General features: G+C 32.1%; 1 protein-coding gene across 4 annotated transcripts in view; it reads left to right on the plus strand.

Moving 5' to 3' along the window:
• The window catches only part of LOC147079175 (EGFR adapter protein-like), a 325,930-nt gene that overhangs the window by 295,655 nt on the left and 14,871 nt on the right, over window positions 1-15,404 (plus strand). For all 4 annotated transcript variants that reach the window (XM_085953990.1, XM_085953998.1, XM_085954007.1 and 1 more), the window contains one exon: window positions 11,639-11,746. In XM_085953990.1, the coding sequence (XP_085810116.1) occupies window positions 11,639-11,746 (108 nt within the window). The remainder of the gene's footprint in view (window positions 1-11,638; window positions 11,747-15,404) is intronic.

Raw genomic sequence — 15,404 nt, forward strand, 5'->3', positions numbered from 1 at the left:
TTTCTATTTTTGACTGTGTTAGGCTAAGATAATTATTATTTATTATTTCATTATTAGAACCTACTTCTATTAGTTATTTCTAATGCTGCATATTATTATATTTTAATTGTAATATATTTTTGTCGATATACTTACCTATATGTAAAAATCTATGTTTGTAGAAAATAAGAAGAATAATCATAAAAATTCTAAATAATAAAGTGGGAAAAGCCGTGATCGAATGCTTATTTTAAAACAGTTTTTTTGTGGATAATATCTACATTTTAGTAATTCCATCGCAAGTTCTTTAATGCTATACCTCAGTTGAGACACGGTCTAAAAAGATCGTGGCTAGGCGATGCGCGGATTGCGGGTCGCGGGTGCAAATGACGCATGCCGAACGAAATATAATTTGACATATAAATCCAACATGCGTCCATTTAATGTTCTGTTTATTGTTCTATTAGTAACAATAATAATATATTCATTGACATGTTTTCTTTTTCAAGTAAATAGGTAACGTTTTTAGTCATCTTTACACAATTTAAGAATTAATACCCCCGTCGCCGTCACGAAACAAATTGACATGTTCCCAGCTCGACGTTCTCTCTCCGAATGCCAGAGTCCAAAATTTCGTCGCGCCTATAGTTGAAAATTATTTGCCGTTTCACTGATGTATCGTCTTGTAGAATTTTCACTACTCTTTCAACTCTGTAATACACAGTTGATACGTCTCTGGACTCAAGTAAAGAACTATAAAACATAATATAATATAATACATACAAAATTGTAAGGCACTCCGCCAGCCTATGAGAATAAAGTAGCTAAGGACGAAACCCAATATTAAACAATTAATTATTTTACTAATATTGTGTAAATTAATAAGATATTCGTAATAAGCTGGTATCTCATTATCTTTTTTATAAATAAGTATCTAACTAAGTATATTTAATACCTTTTAACGCCGCTTCTACATTTTCCTACGGATCTACCTACATTTTTGAAGACGGTAAGTAAATATGTCTGAAGGTACCTTCTACCGTTTACTTTGCAGCGCAAACGCTCGAGCACTCTCGTATATTATTTGTGTAAAAATAATGTAATTTAGTTCAGTAAACACACGTGCATTATTGTAAATAATGCCCGTCTGAATAGAGACGATGACATTTTGAATGCACGCGACTAGTCACAGTGAGTAAGTAAGTTACATGCATATTTACATACACACAACACTTATTATTATACTATTTTAATCACCATCATTTTAGTAATATGAATAGGTATATTAAATATTATAGTTGAAGCCGCTTCCCAAATCTGAATATACGAAATAACCGTCTTTCTTTATAGTAAAACTTTGCCAACAATTTGAAGTGATCACAATAAATATTGACCAAATTCAAAACCACGTATGTAAATAGGACTCCTACTTTGGTCACACCAAAAAATGAATAATCTCAACTATATTTTGGTCAAAGTGGAGGTTAGTTGTTTCTGATTACTTTACAATGCAACTTACCAATACTATAAAAATTATTAGTAGTAGTTTTTTAATCGCTCTAAGCCGGTCCAGATAATTTTTCAATTATAAGGATTAAAAGCTTTACGATGCTTTGTTTTATTTTCACCCATAAGTGACTTACGATATTATTACATTTTTGCAGAAATATGAGAATAGTTTCTTTCGTAATGTAGTATTACTTTAAAACAACGCCTCGTTAATCTAGTATTATAAAGTTATTTGATATATTGACTCGTTTACGTATTGCCGTATATTTCAAGCTACTAAGCCATCTTCAGAATTTTCAATCTCGTATAGAGATTTATATACGACTGACACAAACAAAACCTACACATTATTAGTATGCTAGAAAACCAAAATGTAAAAGAAAATTCTAAAGATAAAACGTAGAATAATACATGGGCAGAGTACCTAACAGCGTAGGTTCATTTCGTATTAAAGAAGTATCGATTTCCAAACGATGCTGTAGCCAGCTTCGTTTCTTCTTTATACCAACCTAATAGCCTGCAGGCTACGGCTCTATTTTCCTTATAAGGCGCCAGTATGTGCGGTCTATAGTTATACAATATATTATTACTTATTATATTGGAAGATGCCATATACCTATTCATCTATCAGTTGACCTTCTTACACCTTCATCATTACCTATTCTGCCCTCCTACAATAAATAGCCTTAATCAATCACAGTTTTGTCAATTTCTGTATTTTACGATATTATGTATTCTGAAAATATAAGTATTTTCAAAGTTTTTTGAAAATATATTTGTATAAAAACAGTAAGTGGTTTCCTTCTAATAGTACAGAACTGACCCATATCATTATTATTTAAGTACCAAATATACATTTTGGTTTTTTGAAATTAATTTTAAATCTATTATTTCCATCACTTTACTTCTGCGTGTCTAAAACTCTCTCTTAGTGTCCACTTTAAGTGCGATTTAATTGGACGTTGCTTTATAAAATAATATACATACTTATTAAGTTAGGGTCCATTTTGATTAGGTGTATAGTTTATTATTATGTTGTTTATTTTAAATTAATGTTTAGATATTATCTAATTTTTATAATGTTTCTTATATCTTTCTTTTCATTTTTCGTTATATTATTTTGTTAACAACCATTAGCCTTTTATTTATAATATTCGGTCGGTGTAAGAATACAAACAAATTTTAATAAACAATATTTATCTCTATGTATGGTTATAAAAACATTGTGAAAATAAGATTTTTTAATAACCCTTACCATGTAATCATATTATAGACAAAAGAAACTTTCATTAAAATACGAAACTACTTTTATTAAGCTGTTAATTTGTCAAAAGTAATTTTAAAATACTCACTCATTGTTCTTAATAAGTTATGCAAAGTATTATTAAGATTTAAGCCTTACACAAAAGGCCTATAGTTCAAAAACGACAACTGCCTACTACCTGAGATTAACACAAAATACATGTTACATGTTAATTGATGTTTGTATGTTAATTAGTACTCCTACGTGTATATTTAGTGGATATTATCTGGTAAATGAATATGAAATAATTATTGTATGTTGAACAAATTATGGCCGGCCTTTATGCTGTAGTTAGTCTTTCGTACATTATCGAGAGCAGGTTTTATGGTATACCCGTGGGCAGAGTGTAAACAGAAAAAATGCAATGTCATTTTTAACAAGGTGTTTATCAATATACCCCCCCCCCATACACCATATTATGTGATTAGAAAATTAAAGGCATCAACGTTTTAGACAAAGGAGGCTAATATTCCTGCAACTACATTAATGAAATCATTCGTTATTTTTATTTTTTATATCAATTTAATATACTTAATATTATATTGAATACTTAATTCACATGTTTTTAATAATGATTAGCCCCGGTTTCGTCCGTTTAGCATGATACTATCAAAAACAATTTGTACAAATAAGTTATTTTTTAATGTGAAATTATTTCTATTATTAATAGTCAACATAATTTTCACCAAAATGTAAGTTATGGTAGTAGGTATAGTAGTATCATCCAAAGTTAAAATATACCTAGAAACTTAAGTTCAATAAAAAATCGATATATTTCAAAGTATTGTTATTATCTATTATACTATATCAATTAGAATTGTAAGGCCATTTATTCATTCATAATCTTACTTCCGACTTTATTTTGTTTTGAAATTTTGTAGTGGAAATATAGATTGAATTCAATTATAAACTCCAATAGAATGTTTTACTATATAAATGTGCGAAAGTAAAAGGGAGATATTATTATTTATAACAAACACTTAAAATATTTAGTTATAAGTTTTATTAGTAGTAATTCCGCAATAATTATTATAGACCAGTGGTAGGTTTCATCCTGGCGGATTTTCTCAATTGGTTTCAATTGAGATACAATTATATGGTATAAAAGTATTTTATCATTCGCCATATGACTACAAAGAATAGTGCATCAAAATGCCACAAATATTAATTTTCTTATAGGTATATAAACTTTGCGGATTTTTCATGCATAAGTCCTCAACTTCTGAACGACTAAATATACTGATGAAAATAATATTTTATAACCTAATAAATTAGCAATGCTGTCATACGTGTGGGTATTATTAAATTTCATTTTGTGCGTTTTTTTTTATTTAATATAAACCTCCTGTCGGTGTTGAAGGTGTTACAGTCTCAGAGACATACTATATTAATTTATACCATAAAGAAAATTACCCTCAGAGGCATCTATCTTTTTAGTTTATTACTTGGCAAAGTAATAATATCTTCGGCGGATGGAGACTCATCTGAGAATAGGTCGTACGTTGTAATATAGACTAAAGAAAATGAGAAGATATGGCACTCTCTAAATAATTATTTTATCCTTGCGATTTTTCCAAGGATATGCTTACTAGTAGGTAAAAGGTAATCTTTGTAAGTAAGGTTCGAAAATCAGAAACCACGATGAGGACCGAGCGAGACAACCCGATTTGACAAGAGCGATGGAAATACTATAATTATTGGATATAAGATATAGGTCAGCGGTGGCAAACCTATGGCACGCGTTTGACGAGGAAAAACATATAATAATAATAATAAATGACAGATCGCATCGTATAAAAAATAGACTGCGAAATCTTTAACGTAAGACCTGGCGGCGGCGCTCGTGTTGTATCTTGTCTACGGTTTTTGATTTCGAAGTATTGAAAGTACTGAAACGCGAGAGGAGGGGATCTAGCTCTCCAAGCCGCCGCCTATCACCGTAAAGATTTCGCACTGTAGCAGGAATATACTCTTCAAGAATAAGCATTACGTTTATTGTAAATTATATAATTGTATAAGTCGGTCTTTGGATTTTATGCGTCACATATAATATTATCGCACTAACCTCATTAGGCGGCGGGAATGCCGCGCCGCGAACCACTAATTTTGATCGATTTACTGCACGAGACCGCTGCAGCGAGAGAACGCCTCATCTGATCGGAGCAATTCTAATATCAATGTGTGCGTAAAGAACCAAACTAATTAATTAATTAAAAAAACAATTTCATCTACCCAAAAAATGACTGCACCAAATAAGAAACAAAAACTTGGTGAAACTAGTAGTAGTAATTCTGGCAGACAGTTTCAAAATTGGTGGACCGAAATGTATGGCGTATCATATTATAATTCTACCATTTTCCGGGGCATAGATGTACTGCATTCGGAGATAAGATAGACTTTTACTTGGTTTTTACTCATAAATAAATTGGCAACGGCTGATGATATAGATAAAATATAACATTATGAATAACATCATTAATACTTCTAATAAATACTACATTGGATTGAAAGCTTACATTGAATGATGCATCTCTACAGTCATACTAAAGGCCCTTCTCGTAGTCTCTCATTAGCTTCGCTAGGCAAAGAGAAAAAAGCTACCTACTTGCAAATAAAATCGCTACTGGTTTGGTCAGACTATATAAATTACGAAATGAAGAAACTAGAAGGTTCTATGTTACCCATATACGACACTTACATACATACTTACTTATATTTACTATGACAAATTATAAATTCAAAGCGTATATATTAGTTTAGTAGGTAACCTACATAATATTTACACCTAGGTACATATTGAGATTTTCGAAGACGAAGAGTATCTTATAAAATCTATAAAATCATTCGGGATCCCAAGATAGCAAACCTTGTAGGTACCTCCTTAGAAACTAGCTAAAACTAGCTAAATATATACTAAAACAAATATTATAGCATTTCTTGCCTAGGACTCCAAAATGTTTAGTAATATGCATTAGTTTTAACCGGGGGATCGAAACCTAAGAGTGAGTGGATTGGCAAAATGAGTAGGTCGTGAAATATTACCACCGATAATAATATTTTGGAGATACTAACATAGGATACGAAAGTAACAGTTTCATAGTAGGTACCTACGTATTCAAAATTCGCTAAAACTTATTGTGGAGACTCCCCATGTATTGTATGTATACTGTGTACGATCATACATATTGCATAACTATATGTTTTATTAAGTTTTAAATAGTACTGGTCAATAAAATGAATTATTGTTGACAAGGTGAGAAAATCTATTAAACGGTGCTGTCGGGCAGTGACGTCCCTAAACAAAATGCCGCCCCTAGGCAGTGCCAAAATGCTGCCACATTTTTTTTATTCAGTACCTACTTTTTATCATCCTTTCCTGACTCATATATCTAAGAAATATGTTGTATGGATACATTACTAACAATATATATGTATACCACTAAATCTAATTTAAATGTCATATCTCTTCAATATACAATATTGCGAGTCTACGGTTTCAGATAGGTAGATACATATTTGAATAAATTTTAAATAAGGTATGCACGTGTCATTGCTGTTCACAAAGAACATGACGTCCAAAGACAACGGAAGTAAACTATACATCGGGAACCCGACAAAAAAGGTCCTGTTAAAACTTTTATAGACCTACCTAATAAATACAGATATAATATACATAATATAAAGATATTTCCGTTATTACTAAGTTTAGGTTGCTATTTCTATATATACCTAATGATTCTCCTCGATTTGCCGCCCTTTAGGTGAATGCCGCCCCCAAGCGACGCTCAATCTGCCTACCCCCACGGGACGACACTGCTGTCGGGGATAAATAATATAAGTTGCTTATCCACTTCCAATGGAGCATACAGACTTTTCTTGTTGTCAGGTTTTCGACGGCTACGGAGTATCCATAAGTTGGCAAAGGTAACACCATCATCGATTTATATGATCTCGTTGAAGTTGTGTTGAAGCTCTATATGACTATTTTGGGCCCTCAGACTTTAAATCTGCTTATCATTTTTAGGTAGAGTATAGATAGACGGTCGGTCCTCTTCGGATGAGACGGCAAGCTATTTTTTTCAATTTGGATGGTATTGCAATGCAAGTGAGTCAGCCCATGATGATGATGTTTATAAGTGAATCAATCCAATGCAAATCATTGTTAATTATTTGAATGTTCTTGGTTCGCTTTTGAAACAGTTGGCGAGGTTAGGGGTGGAATTTATTAGATAAGGGCGGAAGTTGCGAATTTACACACTCAAGTTTACTAAAGAGCAATTTCAGAGATTTACTTTGCACGGAAATTAGTTTGACTTGTATTGTTAGAGATACGATAAGTGGTTGCTTGGCAAAATTGTTACTTGTAAAGTTATCCAGATTAAATATACCTCTGTACTAGGAAAATTCGTCTTCTCTGCGAAGGTAGTCTTTTACCGAAAGTTGCCAACTATTAATAGCAATGTTATACATCTGGATATAATATATGGCCAGTCGAATTAATACACAATTGATTCGGTTATTGGCACCGATAAAGCCAGTAAGTCGTCGTGCATAATTCGGAAACCTGATGCATGACTTAAAACGCTGAGAGAATGCTGGAAACATTTTAATGGAGGTGTTTGGTTTTCAGTGGTATCTTTGAACCCACTCCGACGCCTTTACCTATTAATTCTCAGTTATCAAATAAGAATATAATTAATGCATCATAAACGGCACACGAAATCTATATTTGTCACATAGACAAAAATAACGCTTTTTTTATAAAAGGAGTATTTTTTTAGAGCACTTTTTCCAGCGACAGCCAATTTGACAGCTGATGAATGATAGCTGGTTTGTGGTCAATTTGGTGTGCCATTTTACCATGAATAGACTTACGCCAGAACAACGGTTGCAAATTGTGCAAATTTATTTCTAAAATCGTGGTTCAGTTCAGTACATTTTCACCACAATATTTTCTTCAGTGATTAGGCTCATTTTTGGTTGAATAGCTACGTCAAAAAGCAAAATTGCCACATTTGCAGTGAATAAAATCCACAAGCCATTATTGAGACGCCGTTACATCCATAAAACGTCACTGTTTTGTGTGCTTTATGGGCTGGTGGATCATCGGTCCATATTTCTTCAAAAATTATGCCAGCCAGAACGTGACAGTCAATGGAGAGTACTATAGATACATGATACCTGACTTTTCTTTCTCCAATTGAATGGCATTCATGTGGAAGAGCTGTGGTATTAAAAAGACGGCGCAACATACCACACAGGGCGCGCCACAATCAATTTATTTAAGGAGACATTCGATGAGCACGTAATTTCGCGTTATGGACCTGTGAATTGGCCTCCAAGATCATGTGATTTAACACCTTTAGATTATTTTCTGTAGTGATATGTGAAGTCGTTAGTCTAAGCTGATAAACTAGAGACGATACACGACTTGGAAGCCAACATTCGCCGCGTTATTGCCGATATACGGCCCCAGATGCTCGAAAAAGTGGTCGAAAATTGGACTCCAGATTGTGCTTTCTTCGAGTCAGCCACGGCGCCCATGTGTCCGAAATCATATTAAACACTAATGGCACAAAATCATCTTTCGAATAAAGCCAATAACATGTCCATTACCACATATTTTATGTTTTTTATTTAATTTTAAAGTTCTACACCTCTAAAAAAACACCCATTATATATTTTTTTAGTTTTTCCGGAATGGCCCTTGTAGATGAATTTGAGCTTTACCAAAGTATCATTATAATCATTAATAATGTTCCAACGTATATATAGTTTGCCATAAAATACGGTATTTGCAATAATGTGACACCCCGGAAGTCCGGGTAGGGAGGGGAGTCGGGGCCGCACAGCCCGATCCGATCTCCGCGCTCGACTCTCCGGTCGGCCCGACGTTAATGATGCCCTCGTAGCGTGCCGTCGGCAGAACGCGGGAGCCACACGACCAGCTTCCACCCTTCGACTAGCTCAGAATAGTTCAAGGCGGTCAATAGTAGCTGGTTTTTAGTTCGGTAGAGCACGTTCAGTGTACGGTAGGTCTTGACAGTTGGGGGTAAATGCAGGATTGACGGGATGGTAAAATGATGAACGCACGTTGTTCGTAGCACAAATCGTTGCCGAAAGTTTTATTATTAATTAGGGTTCACAACAAAAACAAAAAAAAATACATACACAACACAATACACAATTATTAAGTTTTCACAGTTTATAAATTTTGAACAGCCCTAAATTTTTTTAAATGGGCGCCTAGGCTGTCAATTAAAATCTAAAGGATCTAATCCTTCCACGTTCGTAACACGTGTACGCTGAAATTATTTTTTTCACAATAGGCGAAAACCCTAGGAATGGTTCGCGAGGACACACAGTCCTATCCAACGACCTCGGTGGTACTACCCCGCCAGCCTCGACACCTACCGTGTCGCGGCTAGGTCTCCTCTTTTGGGCTTTATCGCTGTCCCTTTCAATCTACCCCTGAACGTCCACCCCTCTCTATCATTCTTGCCCGCAGCAGAATGTTTGGTTTTTGCCTGGGTTTTACCGTAAGGGTCGTCCAAGTTACCTTTTTGCAAGGTAGATTGAAAGTTACAGCGGATTTCAAAGAATTGAGCCCAAAAGAAACAACATTTGTAGTAATTACTAAAGAGCATTATATTCATACGGCGGCGATAAAAGAACTTTGGCTTGGCGGAATATAGGAAACATGAATGTGGCATCCATAACTTCGCTCGTACTTTAACCATAAAGGGGTCCTCCACGCACGTAGAAACGTGGAGGTATCAAATGTATAATACAAAATTGGATGTCGCCATCTGAAATCACACCGTCTACCCTCGGGATTATCAATATAAGCCAAGACAATCACGGTCATCTATTATTGTTGGATATGCTAAGCATGTACGTATCTACTATTCTACTTCACAATGTGACACTTTGTAGACCAGCGATTTTATAACTAAGGATTGAGGCCCCTTCGAGGGCCCTGAAGATTCTCTTCTTCTCTAAAACCGCGAGATATTTCAGCATTTGGGGGATTAATAGTTACTTATTTATTATTAGTACATTTTTTTATTTTAAAAATATTTCACAGTTGAGTAACCCAGTATCAAACCTTGTTAATATGTATATATTACCATTGCATACCTTCCTTCGTTTTTTTTTATATATACCTACGTATCAAATAATAAAATTGATATATTATCAAGTGTTGGTGTCAATAATATTTCAATTGGTGTGTCCAGTGAATTAATATCAATATCAAAGAAAGAATCGTATAAATAGTAAGTGTCAAGATTGGTAGGTAACTAATTCCACTTTTGGTATAAACTGAGCTGTTAATAAATACATTTTGTAAAACCTCTAACGATTTACATATAAAAAATAGCCAATTAAGTTTTGAAAAATATCGTTTTACTGGATAAATATTTGAAAAGTGACAGTATTTTTTAAACAATGTTAACTACGCCTTACAGTAGGTGTTAACTTCACTCTCGCCGATTACAAAGTTTCCTCATTAGGTACATTTATATTATGCCACATTTATACATAAAGTTCTTTTAGTAATTTAGGTAGTGAAGCTGGATTCAATAAAATAAACAAAAAGGATTTTGATTAAACATGTTTTTTTTAAATACACATTAATCAAAAATCTTTTTAATGCCTGGATTAGATAAAACTATTAATGAACTAAATTTTAATAATAAACATCACGATACAATAATATGGTGTCATTTAACAAATGCATACTATTCTATAAAGTTTTTTTATTTATTGTAAGTTTATCTTTAACTTTAAATTTTTTTTTTTTTTTTTAATGTTTCTGGATACGTAGTTATTAGTTATTAATTATAAATGTTATGAGAAACGGCGCATTCACCTTAACGTCTTTTGAAACTATATGACTCGTACTTAAAATGCTCAAAACAACTTTACTTTTAATTAAATTTAATTATTTTCATTTCTGAATTCACAGTGTTAATATTATATTTATTATTATTTCTTGAGGGCATGCTCAATGATGGGACGGAATAAGCTCTCGAGACGCATCCATACAATTAATCGGCGAAGTCGTTATTAAAATATGAGAGTACAGTGCAATTACTTACCAGTTTTAAATGATTACATTTTAATTATACTAATTGCATTAATGCGCTTCTGTTAAACCCGTTTCAAAAGCAACCGCCATTTTCCTTGCTCAATTTTAAATAATCGTTAAATCAGATTAAAAGCAGGCTTTGTGACTTTATGATATTATAAAATACAGTTTTTTCATTATATTTAAAATTGGTTCCTGAATTTGAATTACTTTTTGTTATAAATTATATAAAAAAAATAATTCCTAATGCGTAATTATAAATTATTACACAGCCGCATCAATTGGCGGACAGGAAACATAAAAAAAAAATCTTATTCATGTAATTATTTAGACCTACATACTTCTTTTATTTCAAGTCATTAACAAATATAATACCATACTATCTTAAAATTGATTGATAACTACATAGTTAATAGTCAAGATGTCGAAAAACTTATATTAGGCACATAATATTATAGTAATGTACTTAGGTATATTACTTTTTTTCCTATATTACTTCACGTACTTAAAGTGACTTAAAGTGCAATACCTAAATTTTATTAATACGTTAGTGACAGGAAGAAATCAATAACCAGAGTCTTAGGAAATTTCCTGGAACGCTCTCGGTAGAACTTAGAATGGCTATTCTCGCTCGTTATGCCACGGTATACTTTCCAAGGGGCTTGAACAGATGTCAGTCGGGGGATGGAAATAATGTGTAATAATTTTGATTCTTGACCGGTATTTATGTTCTGTTTTCTCTTATTTGTTCGCAGGCGGAGGAGTTGAACGCGCTGGTGGGCAATGCGTTTCGCATGGCGTTTGCTACTCAACTTCACCCCGCGGGAGTCCAGCCCAGCGCTCCGGCGCCACCCAGATCTTGGGTAAGCATCAACTCGGCTCATTAGTATACACTTACATCAGCATTAGTCATGATTAGGGCTCGCAATCCGATTTCCTGGATCCGGGATCCCGATTCGATTTTGTAATCACGATTGTAACAATGTTGGAATCCCAGATTTTTGGGACTAACTATCATATTGAATAAAAAAACAAGCATCAATTTAAGAAAAAATCTAATTTATTATTCGATCAATATCAAATATATTGAATTAAACTCTTTATATTTTTCAATATTTATGGGAAAATAGCATCTACCCTTACATACTTTACTTGTCTATTATTTTCAGAAATAACATTATTTTTCGTTATTTATCTTTTTTCATTCTTATATTTATATCTATAAGCCAGTGTCTTCGTCTAAACAGCAAAGACAATTTCCTAATGATTATCTTAAAAAATACTCGTTAAAACGTGTGAATTTTTACGTTTATTTATTTTATTTCCTACTTAGTTTAAATTAAAACAAATTACTGAATGTGAAATTTGTGTTAATATTTTATTTCCATTATCAACGATTTATAGGTACCTATTCATGTTATAAACATAGAAAAATATTAGAGGCCAGGATTAGAAATACTAATCCATTAAACAATCCATCTGTTTGAAATTGCAATCCATAGTAATGACTAATGATAATAATGATGGATTCACATAATAATATATAAGTACGGCAAAACTTATAATCTAACAAATTGTATATTAGTATACAAAAACACAGTGAATGAAGTTGTATGTGACGCTAATACCCTTAATAATAATTAGTCAAGCAAAGCAATTAATAAATAAATAATATTAAATTCCACAAGTTAGATTTTAGTCGCTACTTATTGCAGCTTTTAAACCATTTTTTTTATCTATTAGTCTTGATAATCGTGTAAAAAGCTATTATCGTAGAAAAATATAAAAATTAAACTATGAAATTATGAAGTAAAATGCTAACTCAAATAATGGAGATATAATTCATATTATCTTCAGTGATTTCATTCATAGAAACTCCTTTTTAAAACGGACGAATAAACATTAAGCATTCTGATTACGTGTTAAAACCCAATCTCGTCGGCTACATATAAAACCGTCTGGCATTTCACTAGTTAAACGATCAGATAATTTTCCATTTTATTTCCACCCCAGACTATCACAAATGTTCTGATTAAAACAATAAATGACTCACCAGTAATAGTAATAGCTGGCAAAGAATGGGGTTGCTGGATATTAGTTAAGGGTAGATGGAACCTACGTTCTAACTGTTCTCAGATAAATTAAATCGGAAAAACGTTTTGTCTATTACTGTGGAATTGCTGACTATAAAATGCCTTAATTAAATCGATATCAATGCCATTAAGTAGGTACATTCTGAAAATGAGTTTTTTTTATACTTTGGATTTAAGGTTATTAATCTATTCTATAACGAAGTATTTTAATAATGTCTTAGTTAAATAAATAAATATTGTACAAAAATTATTTTTTATTCAACACATATTATTCATTTTCGACAATACTAACTATTTTATTCACAACAATAAAATTGTAATGTTTTGTAACGAGGTTAAAAAGAATAAACTAACCGAATATTAGTCTTGTCATTTTATTTCTCGTCCTACCATCACACTGAAAGATGTTAAAGTAACGATATTCAACTAATCATTCATTACTTAAAATAAAATACCACGTCTAGTACTAACTCCAGTTAGTTTGATGATAATCAGGACCAGTTTCATCTGCTTCAAAGAGGCATTGTCAAATGGTACAGAATAATATATAATAATTTCAATAATATAGATATTTATACTAAACATTCTAAAGGCATTTTTTAAGATAATATGAACATTAATTAAATGAAATTCTAAAAGTAAATCAACAGTTTGAACAGTTAATTATTACCTTTAATATTATTTAAATATTGTTTAAGTACACTGTTTACTTTAATGGTTTTAATTATTAAAATCGATTTTTTATGTAACGACTATATATTAATATTTCAAACAAAATACCATATTACTCACATATTAATAGACATAATATAGACATTGGCTACAATTTCTGTTTGAGTAAAATGAAACTAGTTTTGATATTTATTAAATTATGTGATTATTATACCTAGTACCTATCTGAATCTTAAATTTGTTAGGATATCAAAATAGCTTAGCTATAAAAATATTGGGCTCAAATGTGAAAATCATGGTTTCTAAAAATAAAATACCAAAATTTTCCCCGTTATTTTGCTTTTTTCTTTCAGATTTATATGGGATTTATTTTCAACCTATAGTTTATGTGGACGGTAGTTATGATATTGAAAAAATAAATCACTAACGGACTGAGATTTAGGGCCTCTAATCCGGATGGGCCCCCAATGCTTTTCATACTCTCGCGATGAGGTAGCTACGCCGCTGGGCACCAATTAAAAATATTTTATAACTATGTAATATTCTAATAATATATCAATAATTTATTCTTGGTCATAATATTTAGGTCTAATCGTCATAGATTTTTTTTTAACCATGTCCTAATAGGATCATATGGGTTTCCATAGAGCGGAGGTTTGTATTAACAGATTTTTGTTTTTACGAGAAATGGATGTTAGCCACTTGCTCAACCTATTAGGTCTATACTCTGACTCATACATAAATTTAAAAAAAATGTTATAATTACCGGTATATTAATACGGATACCCAGACATGCATCTTCTCCATTAACCGTTATTTTGGCCAAAAATTCACTTTCCAACTACTTTTCTAACAGCCAATCGCAGAAATTATTAAATTGTTATTATTTCCAATTATTAAAATAAGCGTTTACATGGTATAAATTTGTTATAATGCTTTGAAATATTATTTTTTTGTTAATTGAGTCGTATAGTATCAAAGGTAGATCTGTGCGTTATTCATCATTTCGAGAAAATGACGAAAAACCTTTTGTTGGGTTTTTTAGTGTTATAATAGCATGAAATATGTTTCTACATTTAGAAATTAGAAATTCAATTCAAATTCAACAGTTCTACTTTTGTTTCCAAAGTATTGAACAGTTCTAATTCTGATACCAAGCCCTATTTTCCATCACAATTTTATACCATACAGATATGATTTTGATTCGAATATTATATTGCTAGTCGTACATTATGGTCAGAAGAATAATTTGGCATACTTAGTTAAATTTCGATATATTTGCGACAGTTCTACTTTTGATACTATACGACTCAATTCTAACATATTTTAGAATTGACAAAAACGTTGTTTCAAAACCATTGTAACTTCTTAGTTACCTACCGAATCTATTATTTACATCCATTCACGTAGAAATGTCTCACATTTAATACAAATCATGTCGATATGGTCTACAATTACTTACGTGATATAATAACAAAGAGGTCATATTCATATGAAAGGCGGATCCCATTGTTAACGTGATTATAAGGCATCCTGGGCTTTATGCTAATAGTCATAGACACGCTTGACCTTTTGCCGTCCTTGGGTATTATTTTTACTAGGGGTGTGATTGACACGATACTCTGAATTGTTTATATAAGTTATATCATCTAGATTATTTTGGCGATCTTTTGAGGTGGAAGATTGAAATCGAAAATGTATGCTCACATAGGGTCACGTAACATTACATTTATACAATAATACTTAGTGATCGAAA

This window comes from Rhyacophila brunnea, unplaced genomic scaffold (assembly GCF_057557595.1).
Source record: "Rhyacophila brunnea isolate RB1 unplaced genomic scaffold, BYU_Rbru_1.0 scaffold_10, whole genome shotgun sequence".
NCBI lineage: Eukaryota > Metazoa > Arthropoda > Insecta > Trichoptera > Rhyacophilidae > Rhyacophila > Rhyacophila brunnea.